Here is an 18,810-nt window from a genome sequence, read left to right as displayed (position 1 = left end):
TGAAACTGACAGTCCTAGTGTTTAATCTCTACAAATCTGTAAAACTCCCATACAAAACAACACAGTGATATTCCAGATCTCTACTTACCTATCTGGATTTATTAAAGATCGTATAGTAATAGCAGCCTTTAAACGCTGCTTGACATCTAGGTAACTAGAAGGCTCATCAAACATGAAACTATGAAAAAAAGGGGAAAAAAGAGCAAATAAATAAGACATTCTATTTTACATGTTAACTCTAAGTACTATAATATCAACAGCTTCTGATTTAATAACAGAAACCTCCCCAAATACTAGCAAAAATTCTACCTATAACAGTAAAATTTTCTGTATTCTGTTCAGAAGTAGAAGAAGGAAAAATATTAGCAAAAGCAGGACTGTATACCAAGGTTGGGGACAGCCTATCAGATGAGGCTAATTACAAAATGATACCTACTTATGAAAAATATTCTGATGCAGTCTGAAGTAGTCTGGAGAGCTAGCCAGCAGAATCTTCTGGAGGCCACTGCATGCCAGAGTAGAAATGTGGAAAAAGATGGGAGCAATAAACATCTGGGAGAAAAGAGGCACTAATAGGTAGGAAAGAAAATTGCCTTTCATATGGCATGTCGCCCTGATCTAGGGTGATCTCAAAGATCTCCTGTTTTGCTTTAGGTATTTGAAAAGTTTGCTGGCCTGGTTGGAAAGCTTAAGTCTTAAAAAAAACAAAAAAACCCAAAAACAAACAAAAAAAAACTTTATATAAAAAATGGGCTTAAATTATAAACAAGTGACTTTACATTAAAAAGCTCTAGAACCTGTAAGTTATAAACTACTTATCTAAGTAAACGAGTTTTCCCCCTCCTATAGGAAAAATTAACAGGGAAAATGGGTAGTGGATGCACAACCTCTTTAACATCTCACCTCAAAATTAGAACTTTAGATACCATTTCTATTAATTTCTCTCAAAACCACTCCTTTAGTAGCAGCATCACAAATAAAATTTCTAAAATAAAGATTAAGATAAAAATTTTCAAGTAACCTACATATCAGCTTTCTGTATGCAAACAACAGCACAAGCAAATCTCTGCAATTCTCCTCCTGAAAGATCTTCAACATTTCGTTCTTTAAGGTGAGTTAAATCTACAAAGAACATAGGGGCATTAAACTCAATGTTACAAATTTTATTTTACCTCTTCCAGGATAAACGTATACTGCATGTCATCATTCTGAGTTTGAATGGTATTTCAGTTGAAAATTGTGTGATATAAAAAGTAAATATGACAATTACTAGAGCATTTTCCCATTTATTTCAGTAATCCATATAAAGATGTGTACCCTCATGACTTAAGTTCAGGGCTTGTTAAAATATATATATAAAAAATAAGCTTACCAAGCTGTTGACATACAACTGCTTGTGTCTTTGTTTCATCCTTTCGGTCCAAGATAGATCCCACTGTCCCCTGTCATAATATCACAGAAATAGTTACCACTATTTTTCTTCAATATTAAAAAGAATCACAAAGTAAAACAAGTTTACTTTGATAAATCTTTTACACCTCCACCAATAAAGAATATTAAAAAGCAACTGACCTTTGCAGCCTTGGGAATCTGGTCTACATATTGGGGTTTGATAATGGCTTTCAGGTCATCTTCTAGAATCTTGGTAAAGTAATTTTGTAATTCAGATCCACGGAAATAAGTCAAAATCTCTTGCCAGTCAGGAGGATCCTAGAAATATATTTATAATTATATAAATTTAAACTAATAATATAATTGCAAAGAGGATGAACGCCAAACGAAATAGAATATATGTCCAAGTAGAATACTTCTGGCTTCTCTTTAAAATTGGAGGCAGAATTAATTTCATATGAAGGCCTAACAACTATCAGTTTCCTTAAGGAAACTCAGAATTTTCAGTTAAGCAGCACTAACAGATTTGTATTAAAAAGGAACAAAAGAGCTTTATCTATATAGTTTCTTAGCTTAATTCTACCAATAATCTTGAAAAGAACATTAAAGAAAACCACATACACACCACCCCCCTTCAAAACTTCATAAAACCAACTCAAGAGATTAATTTTTATAAGGTGGCAATACATACATCATACTTTCCAAGGTTTGGCTTTTGCTTTCCAGCCAAAATTTTTAAAGCAGTTGACTTTCCAATACCATTAGTTCCAACTAATCCCAAAACTTCACCTGGACGAGGGATAGGCAACCTGTTTTAAATACATGAAAATAAAAAACAAAACTCAGATTTAGATAGAAAAAGCTACATAATATCAGAATGATGTATTTTAATGCACTTGCATTTCACACACATCCATTAATAAGCTAAGAATATATGCCAGATATTATTGGCTATTAGAAAAAAAAATCAGCCAAGATTAAACTGTTAATTGTTAGAAATGCATTCATGACCAGTATTACTCCAAGTTTTATTTATTCAATTTTCATTCAAAGTCCATTCTAAAGTAACATGTCTTCTTTACATATAAGGTTCAGTTTTAATATATAACAAAATGCTTTGGTACAAAATTACATAGCAGGTGCAACCTCACACTGTCTTTTTTTTCTGGCCTGCCATTTACTTACAAGGAGAGAAGTGCCACATCAACCAGAAATATTCCACTTCATTCTCCCTGCTGCAGCAGGCCCTTTAAAGCTGGCAGGTTGAGAAATACCTTTTTATTAGTAAAATCTAGACTCCCAGATCAAAATATTAGTGTTCAGCAGATAAAAACCACAAAGAACTAAGGACTTGTTTGTGATTTAATAATACATATCCAAGTTCAAAGTGATACTCTCTGTATATCATAAAATTAATGAATAAACAAAATCAAAGGCAAGTTCCCTTAAAAGTTATTTTGGGGATAAGGGCAATACAAGCAACAGTGATTCTCAGTCCTGGTTGTACATTAGAATTACCTGTGACTCTTTCAATTTACTAAGGTCCAGACCCTATATCCAGAGATTACGAAGTAATTCAACTGGGCTGCAACATGGACATCAGCGGTTTTAAGAAGTCTCCCAAGTAATTCTAATGTTAGCCAGAATGAACCACTGACATATATAATATGATTGTGCATGATGTTATTAGACTGTATTTCCCTTTGGTGGATGGTTAATGTCATTTTTTCCCCATTTTTGCACTTCTCTGATAATTTTAAATGTATATTACTCTTAACTTGACAGAAGTAAAGAGGAATGTTGATGTGAAAATATACCTGTGAAGTTTGAAGGCATTGGCACAATATCGATGTGTGGTTTCTTTTTCCAAGTTGCTTGGTAAATTGACAATTGATAAGGCGCCAAAGGGGCATTTCTGTTATTTAAAGTAAAGAATTAATTTTGTATTAATTTATAGAAATATACACATGATTAAAATGGATAGATTAAAAATATTTTAATAAGCAATCTTCCAAATATGGGAGTTTCACAAAGACGTGAAATACTGTTTCCTTTTCTTATTTACTTAAAAATAAAAATTAAGTTTCTTAAAGACTGGAATCATATCAACTCCAGTCACCCCTCAGTATGTGCAGGGGGCTGGTTCCAGGACCCCTGCATATACCAAAATCTGTGCATATTCAAGTTCTGCAGTTGATCCTGCAGAACCCGAGTACACAAAAAAGTCAGCCCTCCCTGTTTTTGGGATTTGCATCCTGCGAATACTGTATTTTCAATCCAAGTTTGGTTGAAAAAAATCCACACATAAGTGGACCCTCATGGTTCAAATCTGTATTGTTCAAGGGTCCGTAATTTGATATTCTTAGTGACTGGCATAATCCTAGATATTTAATGAATGTGCAACACTTACTGAAACACCTTATAGAACTAGAGGTTTTGTTTTTTAAACATATTAGATAAAGTTAAGAGGTGAGACAAAAACGTGGTCATTGAATATATGATTCCATATTCTCTCCAAATCAGATACTTTCCCTCTACTTCCTTCAATTATTCCTGTCCTTGGATGCTTTCTTTTCTATCTTGTAAAGTCCTTTAATGTCACAGATTTTACCTTTTTTTGGGCTATTTCTATTCCACCATTAGCTAGTATGTCTGCACAGACCAAGGATTAATGTCTTTTCATTGTAACTTATCCATCCCATATGAAAAAGATGCTTCAACTCTGAGTAAATTCACGTTAAAAATAAAAAACCACTTACTCATCGAAAAACTTATTCAAAGAACGTCTACCAGGCAAATGTCCAAGGAATAAGAATGACAAGAACAGGAAGGTCATTTACGAGTGGTAATGTGGCTAGAAAAATTTCTTACACGTATAGGCAACTACAGAGGTACATCCAAATAGTATAATCTCAGATCAGAGATCTGTTTAGCAGCCACTGTCAATCTCAGGGGACCAATTCCAAAGTCTCTGTATATGAGATTTCAGTGAATTTCCATTTTATAAATGACAAGAACATACAGAATTAGAAAAAAAAAACCCTCTTGTTTTCTAATAAAGTAATTTCTACCCTGTTATCAAAACTATTACTTTTTTATAAATTATATTTTTCTGCCAGTGGAGTTACCTCCATTATTCTCTTTTCATCAATGTACATAAAATGCTTATCAGTTGCAAGTGACTTAAGCTTCTTTAAATTTACAAGGCAAAAAATAACCACACTGTTCATATATAAGGTACATTGTAAATATCTTAGTGTTTAGAACTATATATTACTTCCCCACCCCCCAAAAGATTCATCTCATTAGAATGTTTTCAGCTACTCAAATATGTATCCAAAATTTTGGAATCTCATTTTCTTAGAGCAGCAAAGAAAACAGAATAGATGATAACTATAATATTCAAAATCAGACTCCAAGTACCTATGAATGGACTAGACATAGGCAGGCATCCAATAAGAGATTGTTTGCTCAAAGGAATGTTTTCGGCTTATTTTTTCAAAACAAGGGAAAATGTTTTCAGTTATTTAGAAAATCTTTCTGGATATTTAGCCAAGGATTCAGAAACCAATGTAAAATATGCATAGGATTTATTTGAACAATTAATAGACTGGCATCCATCCTGATGAAGCTCCTTTTAATAATATCTACAAATATATCCAAATTAAGAACTTCATATACTGTCTCCTAAATTTCTTTTATGACCTAGAGCTGAAAATACACCATTAATAAGTCAAAAAGCCTAATCAAACTATTCAATGCAACAAAAACTAACTGAGCTATTTTAAAAATTACACTATTGGGATAACTAGAAGCACGAAGCAGCACTTAAGGATCAGGTTAAATTTAAAAATTCTTGGTTGTATTTCTATTTAAAAAGTGTGAATTTAAAATTAAATACAGACTTGAAAAAAAATGTTAATATGACAGTCTTTTTTTTATATCTATATTTCCAAAACTTTCTGATAAAGACATTCTGGAGCATGTCCTGCTCAAAAAGGGGTGAAAAAAGAAATTAATTTTCCTTTAAAATGGTTTTACAAAGTTGAGTAGAGTAAGAATAACTTTTAAAAAGGGTGTTTTAATTAACTTAAAAAAGCAACAATATCATTGATGTTAGAATCCCACTTTACTAAGTTTATATTCGTTATTCATTTGCTTTATGTATATTTGTCCTCTATAAAAAAAATACTCTTAACATAGTATTCAGAATTTTCAGATTTCATTTTCAGGTTATAAATTACTTACCTTAATACAAATACCACAACCAATACAAAGAGTTTCAGAAATCCATGCTATTTTGCTCTGGGGTGTAACCTCTATGCATAATTTTCCTAGTGAAGGAAAAAATACAATCAAGTCATTTTCCCTGATTTTTCACAAATAAGCAGACTTTCAAAAACAAAGGCCACACAAAAGAAATACTTTTGAGATAATGTCTTAAATCACAACTTTGTGGGGGTATATTTTTGAATTAATTTCTGAATTTATATTTTTATTTTTAAGCTGACTGACCTGAATCTTTACTTCATAAAATATGCTTGGAAAGGAATATATATATTAGCTAGATCAGTGAAACTCCAAAAAGGTATGTAATCATCTAATATACAGGTAAAATTAAACAAGGTATTAAGGATATTAATAATCGAATTTCTGAATAGCATGAAAGACAATAACAAACGACATCTACAGTTTCTTTTAAGATTTAGTAAGTCTAAACCTCACTAGTACATTTAAAGTAACAGTTGTTTAACACAGTCCTTAAAGATTATCAACAATTAGCCAACTCTAAATTGCTGGAAATTTACATAATTGTCAAAATACAGCAAACCTCAAGAATAGTCATTCTTATTAGGCTATTTATTCTTGTGTTTTAAACATGAGAAGACTGTCAATTCTCAAAGTTTCTGGCAGCCCTTACCCCATTAACCTGAACTCTGGTTTGATTTCACAGTCAATAAACTTTTAAATATTGATATATTATTCTAATTCCTTTTAAAAAATAGGAACATTTAGTCACAAAGCAATAAAAGAAATTTAGAACAAACTCTAGTTTTCTCATCTTCATAGTTTAAAGAAACTAATGGGGAAAACAAAGTATATGCTAAAGCCCATACAGAACTATGAAACCAATTTATTTCTTTCAAAACCTTTTATCCTTAAATGATCCCCAGAACAACTTACCCATTCGAACCACAGGACAACTCTTTTTGCATTCCTGCCGACATTTCTTAGGTTTACATTTGTCATGGTTGACAATAGCAATTCTTGTTAATTTGTCTGCCATAATTGTAAAGAATATCCAGCTCTTCTATTAAAGAAAAATTAACAAAATTACGGCAAATTCAATGCAATTAGTTAAGAGAAATAACTCATAGGCATAAAAGTTAGACAGGAGGACATAAATAATTACATAGAAATGAAATGATCTGGCAGACATAAGAAAATTGAAAAAACAGTAAAATAATCTAGTAAAGTTGTGAAAACCAAATTTTACATATATACTTTAATCAGAAGATGTGTATAAGGAAAGAAAATTACCATTTACGATAGTAACAAAAAAGAAAATACCTAGGAATATACCTAACAATATATGTAAGAAACTTTCAAAATAACACCGAATGACATAAAAGATCTGAATATAATGACATGCTATCTCAGTTTTTGCAATAAAAAATTGTTGATATCAGACATTTCAATCCTTTTAAATCCTTGAATCCTAATTAAATTTATACATTTAATTCAATCTCATGGGAAAAAAACAAACAAACCAGACAACCCAAATCTAAAGTTCTCATGGAAAAAGAAGAGAAGTATCAATTGCCAGAAAAACTGAAACAGAACAAGGAGGATAGGGGAACTTTCACTTGAGACACATTAAAAAAAAAATGATACAAGTCCTTAGTAATTAATACTTATAACAGTGTATGAATACAGACCAATAAAATAGAAAAACTAGATATCAAATGAAACTAAGCATTACTTGATGTCTCAGTCACCCCACTGTAACCTACTGATGGAAATGGCTGCAACCATCATGTTGATCAATGGGAAACAGCAAAAACTGCATGTCTCTGGGAACTTGTGATATGACCAGATGGATTTTATGCTAACAGCAATGAAATTAAAAAGAGACCAAGTATTAATAACTATATTATATACTGTGCTCATTTTAAAAGCCTTCATAAGTCTTAATATATATATCAAGCATAATCACTATGTAGCATTAAGATCAAAGCAAATTTAAAAATGTTTTACAATATTAGGCTTAGTGATTTGGACCTTAATTTCCTTATAATGCTGATTAAAGTAAATAATTCCAAAGTATCTTTTTTTTTTTTTTTTTTGAGATAAGGTCTCACTCTGTTGCCCAGGATGGAGTGCAATGGCACAATCATACCACACTGTAATGTCCAACTCCTGGGCTCAGACATTCCTCCCATCTTGGCATCCCAAAGTGCTGAGAGAATAGGCATGTGCCACAATGCCTGCTCAAAAGTGTCTTAATATTCCAGTTTATTCCAACATGTAATGAAAGAACGAGAAGCCAAGACTATTCATTTATAAAGATTTTCTGTTGGCTTTTTCTTACTGTGATCCTCAACTCTGATTTTTTTTGGACATATTGCTTCCCCTTGCAGACCTCTTTAAGTCTTTCTTACACCCATTAATATCATTAGGCTTTAAGGGGGATAAGAGATCTTGCTCCTCAATGCTGTTCCATACTATCATCTTTCCCTCCTCCCTAAAAACAGTCAATTTTGCCTCTCACACCATCCAACTGCTTTCGTCATTTACATCAGATCACTTCCTTTCATTCTGTGAGATTTCAACCATTGGCTAACTTTCACCCTCTTCTGACATAATTGTTAGTGATTTCAATATGCTCATAGACGATCCTTCTATTAAGAGCCTGTCCTCTCAGATCATTAACTCCTCTCCTCCAATATCTTGTATTTTACATTACCATAGACACTCATTCCTTTGGTCAAACCCTAGACCTTGTCATTACTAATAATTATGATCTTTCCATAACCTCAATTTCAAATGCCCCATTCTCCAACCACCATTCCTATCTTTTCAGCTCATCCCCTACATTCAACAGCCCTTTGATTCCCCCCATTCTCCAAACCTACTATCACTATTTCTTTACTCTGCATTTCCACTGTCCTTAGTACTAATCTTCCTTTAAGTCCATCATCCCAAATGCACCCTTACGCTAACCAGCAATCACACCGTATGTATTAATATTTTCCTAAGTCTATCTGTACACCAGAAGACATTCCCGATGGATAATGTTCAAACAATTCTCTCTCCTGTCTTTAACATCATCAATTATCCTCTCCACTGGCTCGTTACCATCAGCATTCAAGCATTCTATTATTCGAATTCATCATCTCCCACTGCTTTATTTCTCCTTCTTCAAGACTATTGAAAAAATTGCCTATACTCAAGTGTCTCAAATTTCTCTCTACAAATTCTCTCTGGAATTGATTCCAAGCTCTAGTGCCCATCATTTCATCAAAACAACTTGTCATACCATTACTGTTCTTCACATGGCTAAATCGAATGGTTAATTATCAGACCTCAACTGACCTGACCAATCTATTCCATCTGACACAAATATGACTTTTTCCTACTAGATAAAAACCCTTTCTTAACTGGGTTCTAGGATACATCACTAATCTGGTTCCTCTTACCTTCCTGGTCACTCCTCACCTACCAGGCTTCTAAATGTTGAGAGAGAGTGCTCTAAAAGCACTCGGCCATTTTTTCTATCTATATTCATTCCCCCAAGGCATTCTATTCTGGTCTTATGGCTTAAAATTTCACTTATATGTTGCAAATTTCCAGATTTCTATCTCTAGTCAAGACATCTCTTCTGAACCCTAGACTTGTACATCTAACTACTTGCCTACCCAACACCTTCTCTAGAAGATACACGATCCAGAGTAATCCTTTTAAAGTGTAAGCCGGATTGTGTCACTCCTACTTCAATCCTGCAATGGTTTCACTTCTCAGTATGAGTAAAAGCCAAAGTCCTTAAAATAATCAATGAGGCATTGATCAGCCTCTGTTGACTTTCTGATCTCATCTCCAACTACTCTCTAGCTGTTGTTCATTTGGCTCCAGCTACGTAGGCTCCTTGTTCCTAGCACATCGCAGGCATGTTCTTGATTCAGGATCCTGGCCCTTTTTCTTCCTTCTGCCTGTAATGCTTTTCCCCCTAGAGTTACACAGCTCACTCCTTCAAATCTTTGCTGTCCATTTCTCAGTGAGCCTTCTCTAGCTGTACTACAAAAAAATACACTCCACTGCCTTTTCATCCCTCTTTTCTGCTTTTATTTTTCTACTTAGCTCTACTACATGACATCCTATATATTTCATATATACACCCGGTGTATATGTACACATTTATCATATATATGCACATATATATATTTTCTTTCTATAAACATATACACAAGCATTTTTTTCCTTCCCCAAGTAGAATGTACTTTACCATGAGAGCAGAGATTTTTGTTTGTTCATTCCAGTGGCTGAACCAATGCCTAGCACATAGTAGGAACTCAAACATTTCTGCTGAATGAGAAAATGAATTTAAACGAAATAATTTTCCTGTAGGTTATAACTTTAGAAATCTTGCAGGTTATCAATATTTTATGGTGACAGTAGTCTACTATATACTGAAAAGAAAATCACCCAAAAAGAGACTAAATATCCATGTAATAAACATAGAGCTATGCTAAAAAACAGGTTCACTTTACTCCTTTAAAAATTGGTCCAGGTCTTGTAAAGATCAGAGAAGGGAAGAAATTAAATGACTTGAATTGCTACAAAAAAGCTACCATTCTGGAAATGATGACTTTCTAAGATTCGAAGATCCTTTAGCAAACTATTAAAATAAAACAGAACACCACTCATTCCAATTTAAATACTGAATGCCTTTCTACAAATTACCCAGTGAAAGAGAAAGAGCATAATGAATTCTCCTCCAGGGGATGAATCTTTTATCATGAAATTGCTGAAACTTTATTTCTGTCAAACTACTAAAGTATTTCATATAATTTTTCAAACTATTTTAGAAACTAAGAGACTGTCAGAAACAATTTTTTTTTTTAAGAGCTGAGGTCTTGCTATGTTACCCAGGCTGGAGTGCAGTCGCTATTTATACGTGTGATCATAGGGCACTCACTACAGCCTCAAAGTCCTGTGCTCAAGTGATCCTCCTGCCTCGGCCTCCTGAGTAGCCTTGACTTCAGGCACAGAATAAAGAATAAAAATATACCAGAAGTGGTTAATAAACTTATTTACAGAAAAATAGTGATAAATTATAATGCATTTAAGAAAAATGAATATTGATTCTTTGTAGAACTGTGTAAACACTTTTAATTCAATTTCTCTATTAGTTTCAAGAATTGGGGAAAGTGGGTTCCTTACTTTCTTTTTCAATACAAAAGATAGGCAAAGCTCTGTGGGGAAGACAGACTCCTGGGAACAAAGATGGATATGAAGATATTTCAGATCTGAAGACAAACTGTTCAAAATGGGCATTCAAACAATGACACAGTGTCATTCTTCCAGCTGAGAGGAAAAAAGGAAGCGAGGCATACATGGAAAGCATTTACATTCTAAAACCAAAATTATTGCAATGCTGTGTAAAACATTTTCAAAGATTGCTGTTAACTAATGATGCTCGATATTACATGAAATATTCTAACCTATGCTTATTGTAGGCTATTAGTCTCATAAAACATTTATAATAAGATGTGAGTGGTGTACAACTCTGATTTCAAAGAGTCTTAAATTCAAGACATTGAGAAGGAATTCTAACTTAATATTCTTTCTCCCCCTTCCCCAGCAATTATGTTAAATATCCTTCCTAAAAAGGAAAAAAAACAACTTTTTTTTAAATAGCAAAGAACAATGTTTTTAACTAAAACAAAACAAAACCCAAAACACCTTTTGGTTCAAATACAGATAGGAGCCTTTGGTTACACTGACAAAGCATTATTGTAAGGTGTCAGGTATAAAATAGTCTCAGTATGTGGGACAAACTACTGCAACATCAGTGCCACTGTCCTAAGTGATTAGTTAGCGGTCCTGTGGAAGAGAGGGTTAAAAAAAATGTTGTTTGGACAGTTATTCCTCACTCTTAACCGATTTTACCATCGAGAAAAAGAAAATACATTTATGTACTTCATGGAATCAGGGAATTCAGTTTTGGCTGTCATTCATTCATTCATTCACAAGAAGTACTAAATGCCTACAATATACGAAGCTTTGAAGAGACAGAGGTATTCTGAGCAAAGACATCACCCTTGATCTCAGGGAGTTTAAGATAACAAGGGAAAAACGGATAAATCACCAAGGCGAAAAAGTGCCAGGTGCGATAAAAGCGTACCAAAAAAGCTAAAGGCATTCAACTGGGAAATTACTTGGGATAACCCCGGTCCCAGCCGAGCACACGCTGTTCTATGAGAAAAGTAGAGCGCGGTTTGGCCATCATTTCTATAAAGCCTGGGAGAGCACAGGGAGTATTCGACTTCATGGCGGCAAGATGCCATGACTCATTCCACAATCACCAAAAGGTGGAAGAAAAGCCACGACTTCCCACAACCAAATACGCACATGTTACAATATAATCACGAGGGGAGCGTGGGGGGACCAGGGGGTGCTGTTAAGTTCTGAAGGTGCCTTCCTCTCCGAAAGGGTTCGCTCCAGGGTGGGAGCAGGGTAAAGGGGGAGTGCATACGATGGCACCTAGGTCCATTCTCGTAGCCCCTGGCGGGGGTGGCGGGCACCGGTGGCGGAAAGCTGGTCTGCTGGAGGGGAAGCACGAGGCGTCCCCAAGCTTTCGGCGTCACCCGCGCTCCGGCTGTTCCAGCTGTCCCACCGGAGCCGGCTGCCACGCGCCGCTGCCGTCTCCGCCACCTGAGGCCTAACCAAAGGCTCTTGGAGAACGTCCATACAGTCTTTCCAACGTGGCAGATGGTAGTTGACGGCCAAACCCCTCCGGGCTACTCACGTACCTGAAGTAAACGATCCCCTTACGGACGGGAGCGCAGAAACCAAATCAGTTCTTGCCTTCACTTCTCAGCCACACAGCGTGCTCTTACGGCCACCGGCCAAAATGGCGGTGCCCAGCCTCCGCCTCGCGCGAGCCATAGGGGCCTACTGCGCGCGCGCGCGCGACAGAGAACGCGAGGCGGAGCCCTGAAGGTAGGCAGGGCGGGATGACAATGTATGACGTCATTGTGCTGCGACTGCAATTCTTCGTCGTCTGGGAAGCCGGGCTGTCCTTAGAAGCACAGTGGGAGTGGCGCGGAACTGCGGGAGGTCTGGAGAACCGGAGTTGCGGCCAGCTGGGTCTGGAATCTGTAAGTGTGTGGGCTTTTCCCCGACGTGAAGACCGGTCTTAGTGTAAGCGGAGGCCTTCTCCTCCCCAGTCTCGGTCTCTTTTTACGCTCGCGGTCTCCTCAAGGCCGATGGGTCAGGCGTGGAGCCTTAGTCTTTCTATCAAGCCAGAGGTGTCAAGCAGGACCAACAGAGTCTGGTCCCGACACTGCTCGCGGTGGCGCGTTCTCTTTGGCCTCAGCTCCCTGTCATCTGTGTAGTCAGTTCTTTAAGGCCAGGAACCCCGTCTCCCCCGAGCTCCGTGTTTTATCCACTTGGTGGCGTCCAGTTCCAAGTCCGGCAATTGAATTCTGCCCCAACGTAGAGATGGGCTTTTTATTTATTTATTTATTTTAGATGACGGGACATTCAATTTGTAATGATGGCTACAGGTTTAATAATTTTGTCCGAGACCTCAGTTAACTTTCAGGCAAGTGGCAAATACTTTAGTTTATGACTAAACCTATTCATTTATTAATTCAGGAAGTTATTGAGCATTTACGTTTGAGGCCTTTCGGAAGTTTACAGTCCACTGTCTCTGCCATTATTTAAGAATATCAAGTACTTATTAGAGAACAACTTGAGATCTAATGGGAGGTGTCAAGGAGACAGTATTTACGGAACTATTGGATCTGTTTTTCAATAGCATGTATAACAATGTTCAGTAGGAGTAACCGCTACAGTAGCAGTAACTGTGCTACCGAAGCAGTTTTACATATTTATTGTTCACTATCCAAGAAGTATTTTTTTCACGTTTGCATAGATTTATTAACAAAAGATATGAAAGATGAAGTCAACGCTTTTAGAAAAGGCCAGTTATTCACTTCTAAACCTTGAAGCCATTTTTTCTGACTTTATCTTCTATAGTAAAAGTGCATGTAAATGGAACTTTTGACAGCTAATGGGGAGGTATAATTGTTCTGTGCATCATTTAATGAATATTTAAAATGAGGACCAGGACTAGACTTGGTGGCTCACACCTGTAATGCCAGCACTTTGGGAGGCTGAGGCGGAAGGATCACTTGGGACAAGGATTTCGAGACCAGCCATGGCAACGTAGTGAGAAGCCCGTCTTTACAAAAAATTTTTTTAAAAAATTAGCCCAGCATTGTAGCATGTGCCTATAGCACCAGATACTGGGGAGGCTGAGGCAGGAAGATCGCTTGTGCATGGGACTTGGAGGCTGCAGTGAGTTATGATCGTGCCACTGTCCTTTAGCCTGGGTGACCAAGCGAGAGCCTATCAATCAATCAATCAATAACATACCAATATTTACACACTCCTGCAATAAGAGAATTTCAATCTGACTTTTCTAGGGTTAAAAGTCATTTGAATTTTTACTCATAGAAGTATAGAACTGCATAGTATTACAGAATTAAAATCACCAAATCAGGCCGGGCGCGGTGGCTCACGCCTGTAATCCTAGCTCTGGGAGGCCGAGGCGGGTGGATCGCTCGAGGTCAGGAGTTCGAGACCAGCCTGAGCAAGAGTGAGACCCCGTCTCTACTAAAAATAGAAAGAAATTATCTGGCCAACTAAAAAATATATATACAAAAAAATTAGCCGGGCATGGTGGCGCATGCCTGTAGTCCCAGCTACTCGGGAGGCTGAGGCAGTAGGATCGCTTAAGCCCAGGAGTCTGAGGTTGCTGTGAGCTAGGCTGATGCCACGGCACTCACTCTAGCCCGGGCAACAAAGTGAGACTCTGTCTCAAAAAAAAAAAAAAAAAAAAAAATAAAATCACCAAATCAACTTTTTTGACAGGAGAGGAAATAAAGCCCAAACTTGTTCAAAGTCTAAGAGTAGTTAAAGGAAGTGCTGAAGCCAAAGCTTTGTTCCTGTGCTCTTTTGAGTACCATACTCTACTGCTTTGCACATCTGGTCATAATATATTTCAGAAACAAAAACTGAATTCCCAAGATTTTTTGAGTATAGTGATTGAATTATATTAACTGCATTTGAGAAATAGATGATTAATATTGGGATATAGGAGTGATCCATTTTGCTGTTAAATTTTTACTTTTACCATTTGTATAAAGATGCTCAGCTTCTGGTGTAATGTGCATATTCTTTTTTTCTGCATAGAATATTTAAAAAATGACCACACCAAACAAAACACCTCCTGGTGCTGACCCGAAGCAGTTGGAAAGGACTGGAACAGTACGGGAAATTGGGTCACAAGCTGTTTGGTCACTCTCGTCTTGCAAACCAGGTAAAACAAAATGAAAATACTGTCAGTAATAGTTATTTACAGTTTCCTTGTAAAGTAATTCTCCCTTATCATGGGTGGTTCCAAGACCCCCAGTGGATGCCTGAAATCAAGGATAGTACCGAACCCTATATGTACTATGTTTTTTCCTATACATACATACCTATGATAAAGTTTAATTTATAAATTAAATGCAATAAGGAATTAACATTAACTAATAATAAAATAGAGCAATTATAATAACATACTATAATAATAGTTATATGAATGTGGTCTCTCTCACTCTCAAAATATTTTATTGTACTATATTCACCCTTCTTGTGATGATGTGAGATATAAAATACCTACCTGATAGGGTGAAGTGAGGTGGATGATATAGGTGTTGTGACATAGTGTTAGGCTACCATTTACCTTCTGACAGTAGTTCAGAAGGAGGAGGAGCATCTGCTTGGAAGTTGATTCTGGATCACTGAGCCATGACAGTGTTGATGGTTGGATGTCAGGAGCAGATGATGTCAGTGAGTAACAGGCCGATAGTGTGTACAGCATGGATATGCTAGACAAAGGGGTGGATATGCTGGACAAAGGAATGTTTCATGCCCTGGATGGGACAGAGTCGGATGGTGAGAAATTTCATCACACCACTTGGAAAAGTGTGCAATTTAAAACTTATCAATTGTTTATTTCCAGAATTTCTCATTTAATATTTTCAGATTGAGGTTGACCTAGGGTAACTGAAACTGGGGAAAGTAAAACCACAGAAAGCAGAACTGCAGATAAGAAAGGACTACTGTACACTGGATTGATTTTAATATTCATGTCTTACATTTTATACTAAGTCTTCAAAAACAAGTATATATTTTACTTATTTTACACTTTCCATCTCCGTTCAGCCTAGCCATATTTCAAGTGTTCAGTAGCAACATGTGGTGGCTACCATATTGAATAGTGCAGATGTAAGAGTCATACAGTGAGTGATAGCCCCAGTTTTACATTTTAATAGAAAACTATTTTTCTGTCACCACCTTAATTTAGAGTATCATCACTTGCAACTTACATTACCACAATGGTGTTCTCTCTCCCTGGGGCTGAAGAATCTATCTAAAGATTTTGATCTTATAATTTCATGATCCTATGACTTCCCTACTAAAAATTCTTCAATAGGTTGGCATATTTTTCAAGATAATTTATACTCCTTAGCTTACTGCACAAGAGTCTGTGTGATCTAGCTTCTTCAAATGTCTCTGGCTTACTTTCTGCTCCACACCAATGTTTAGCCTTAGCTTCCAAACCTAGCTAACTAGTACTTCAGAGTTCAATGCAAAAGTCACTTTCTCTGGGAAAACCTCTCTTATATGCTAGTATGTTCAATAAAGGCAGCAGATGCAAATTTAAGATACAAATCTCAGATTGGGGAGGCTATATTTGGATTACTTGGAACAGACAGAGGGTTAATATCTACAATAGTAAAAAGAGTTATAAATCAATTAAAAGACTAAATATTGAAAATATAGGAAGGAATGAAATTTTATATAAAAATAAATGTAAATGATTAATGAAACTATGCAATACAATTTTTACCTGTTAAGCTAATAAACCAATCTAAAAGAGCGATTGCATTTTAGTGTGAGTACAGAGCAGTGTTGTCCAATCGAACTATAATGCAAACCACATTTACAATTTAAAATGATCTGGCAGCCACATTAAAAAGGTAAAAAGAAACAGGTACAATTAATTATTTTATTTGTCTCAATATATCCAAAATATCATTTCAACATGTAATAAATGTAAAAACTTATTAAATATTTGTTTAAATTTTTTCATATAAAGTCTTCAAAATCTAGCATAAAACAAATCAGCAAGAAAAAAACTTAACAATGCCATTAAAAAGTGGGCAAGTGACATAAACAGAAGTTTTTCAAAAAATAGACAAATGGCTAACAAACATATGAAAAAATGCTCAACATCACTAATCATCAAGGAAATGCAAATTAAAGCCACAATGAGATATCACTTTACTCCTGTTAGAATGGTTTTATTAAAAAGCCCAAAAACAATAGATGCTGGCATGCATGCAGAGAGAAAGGAACACTCATACACTGTTGGTGGGACTACAAATTAGTATAACCCCTGTGGAAAATAGTGTGGAGATTTTTCAAAGAACTAAAAGTAGACCTACCATTCGATCCAGCAGTCCCACTACTAGGTGTCTACCCAAAGAAAAAGAAGTCATTTTATCAAAAAGACATCTGTAATTGAATGTTTACTGCAGCACAATTTCACAATTCCAAAGAAGTAGAATCAACCCAAATGTCCATGAGTTTGTGAGTAGATTAACAAAATGTGGTGTATGTGTACCATGCAATACTTAAAAAAGGACAAATTAATGCCTTTTGCAATAATTTGGAAGGAACTGGAGACCATTATACTAAGTGAAGTATCTCAAGAATGCAAAAACAAACAACACATATACTCTCTAATAAATTGAAACTAACCGATGGGCACGCAAGTGCATAGAGGAAAGTAAAAATCATTAGAAATCAAGCAGCAGGGATGGGGGAGGAGAGGAGGGGCCAAAATCCACCTAATAGGTACAATGAACACTATTTGAGTGATGGGCACATTTATAGCCCTGACTTAAGCCATGTATCAAAAACATCTGTGCTCCCTTAATATTCTGAAATGAAAATAAATAAATAAATGAATTATAGAACATCCCTGTTTTTACAAGCCACGGAGAGGGGATAGAGGTTCTCATATATTATCGGTGAGGAAGCATTTTGGAGGAGAATTTGGCAATCTTTATCAAATTAAAGATTGAAATGATCCAGGATTCTATTCCTAGAAATCCATACTCCAGAAGTAGTAACATATATTTAAAGTTTATAGACAGGTATTTATTGCAGTGTCGTTTGTAATAGCAAAACATTGGAAACAACCTAACTGTCCTATAGGGGTTTGGGTAGATAATTATGCTATTTTCAGATAGTGGTATACTTTATAACCTTAAAAAATGTAGAAGCTGTTTATATTAATTGAGTTATTATATGAGTTAATAAATATTAGATGATTTAATATACGTAAGATGCCTAGAATGTGCCTGGCACATAGTAAATGTTATATCAATATTTGCTATTATTATTGTTAATTTATTGATACAGAATAATCTTCCAGATAAGTGAAAATAAAAAAACGAAGTGTGGAATTATTTATAGTATGTCATTGTTTATGTAAAGAGAGGGAAAATATGTATATAATTGCTTGTATATATATACAGTATCTATGAAAGAGTATGCAATAAATTGATAACATTAATTATATTTGGTTAGGGGAACGAAATGGTAGGGGGATAGTGACTTTTCACCATGGTCTTTTCTGTATCTTCTGAGTTTGACCCATAATGAATATATTACTTAGTCAATAAATAAAATGTAAATTTAATCTGTTTCTCTTAACTATTTTTGAAAAGCCTACACTTTACTATTAAATCAGGCTCATTTCTAGAATTAGTATGAATTATTGGGATTTTAATTAGGAAAAACCAATAGTACAACTTCAGTTATCTAGAGTGGCTGGAAGATATGAGATTCTGGGTAAATTTAATTTTGATTAATTCGAATTTAAATCAGAAGCACTTGGTATCAAAATGTATATGCCTTTTGAAAATATTTTTAAGTTGTCCTTTTTCTTGTCACAGTAAGAATGGCATATTGAAGTTACTATCAAATAGAATATTTTTGATGATTTTGCAGGACATGAGGGTCACTGTTATTATCAGCTCAAAAAAAGTGTAAGAAACTGGGTTTCAATAC

The 18,810-nt window shown here is 35.5% G+C and overlaps 2 protein-coding genes across 4 annotated transcripts in view; one reads left to right on the top strand and one right to left on the bottom strand.

Moving 5' to 3' along the window:
* ABCE1 (ATP binding cassette subfamily E member 1) overlaps positions 1–12,565 on the bottom strand; it is a 28,598-nt gene extending 16,033 nt beyond the window's left edge. Inside the window, exons 1-9 of the mRNA XM_045552073.1 lie at positions 12,426–12,565; positions 6,577–6,703; positions 5,641–5,726; positions 3,210–3,307; positions 2,084–2,201; positions 1,573–1,710; positions 1,373–1,442; positions 1,026–1,122; positions 89–178 (exon numbers count right to left, since the gene is read on the bottom strand). Coding sequence (XP_045408029.1) covers positions 89–178; positions 1,026–1,122; positions 1,373–1,442; positions 1,573–1,710; positions 2,084–2,201; positions 3,210–3,307; positions 5,641–5,726; positions 6,577–6,679 — 800 coding nt within the window. The 5' untranslated portion in view covers positions 6,680–6,703; positions 12,426–12,565. The remainder of the gene's footprint in view (positions 1–88; positions 179–1,025; positions 1,123–1,372; positions 1,443–1,572; positions 1,711–2,083; positions 2,202–3,209; positions 3,308–5,640; positions 5,727–6,576; positions 6,704–12,425) is intronic.
* An 82-nt stretch (positions 12,566–12,647) lies between these two features.
* The window catches only part of ANAPC10 (anaphase promoting complex subunit 10), a 60,388-nt gene continuing 54,225 nt past the window's right edge, over positions 12,648–18,810 (top strand). For all 3 annotated transcript variants that reach the window (XR_006735364.1, XM_045552072.1, XM_045552071.1), the window contains exons 1-2: positions 12,648–12,773; positions 14,875–15,001. Coding sequence is in view for 2 of the 3 variants with exons in the window: in XM_045552072.1 (XP_045408028.1) it covers positions 14,887–15,001 (115 nt within the window). In the remaining variant the exon portion in view is untranslated. The remainder of the gene's footprint in view (positions 12,774–14,874; positions 15,002–18,810) is intronic.

Source organism: Lemur catta, chromosome 5, assembly GCF_020740605.2.
Source record: "Lemur catta isolate mLemCat1 chromosome 5, mLemCat1.pri, whole genome shotgun sequence".
NCBI classification, from domain to species: domain Eukaryota; kingdom Metazoa; phylum Chordata; class Mammalia; order Primates; family Lemuridae; genus Lemur; species Lemur catta.
Note: the sequence above shows the minus strand (reverse complement) of the source record. Positions and strands in the feature narration are given on the sequence as shown.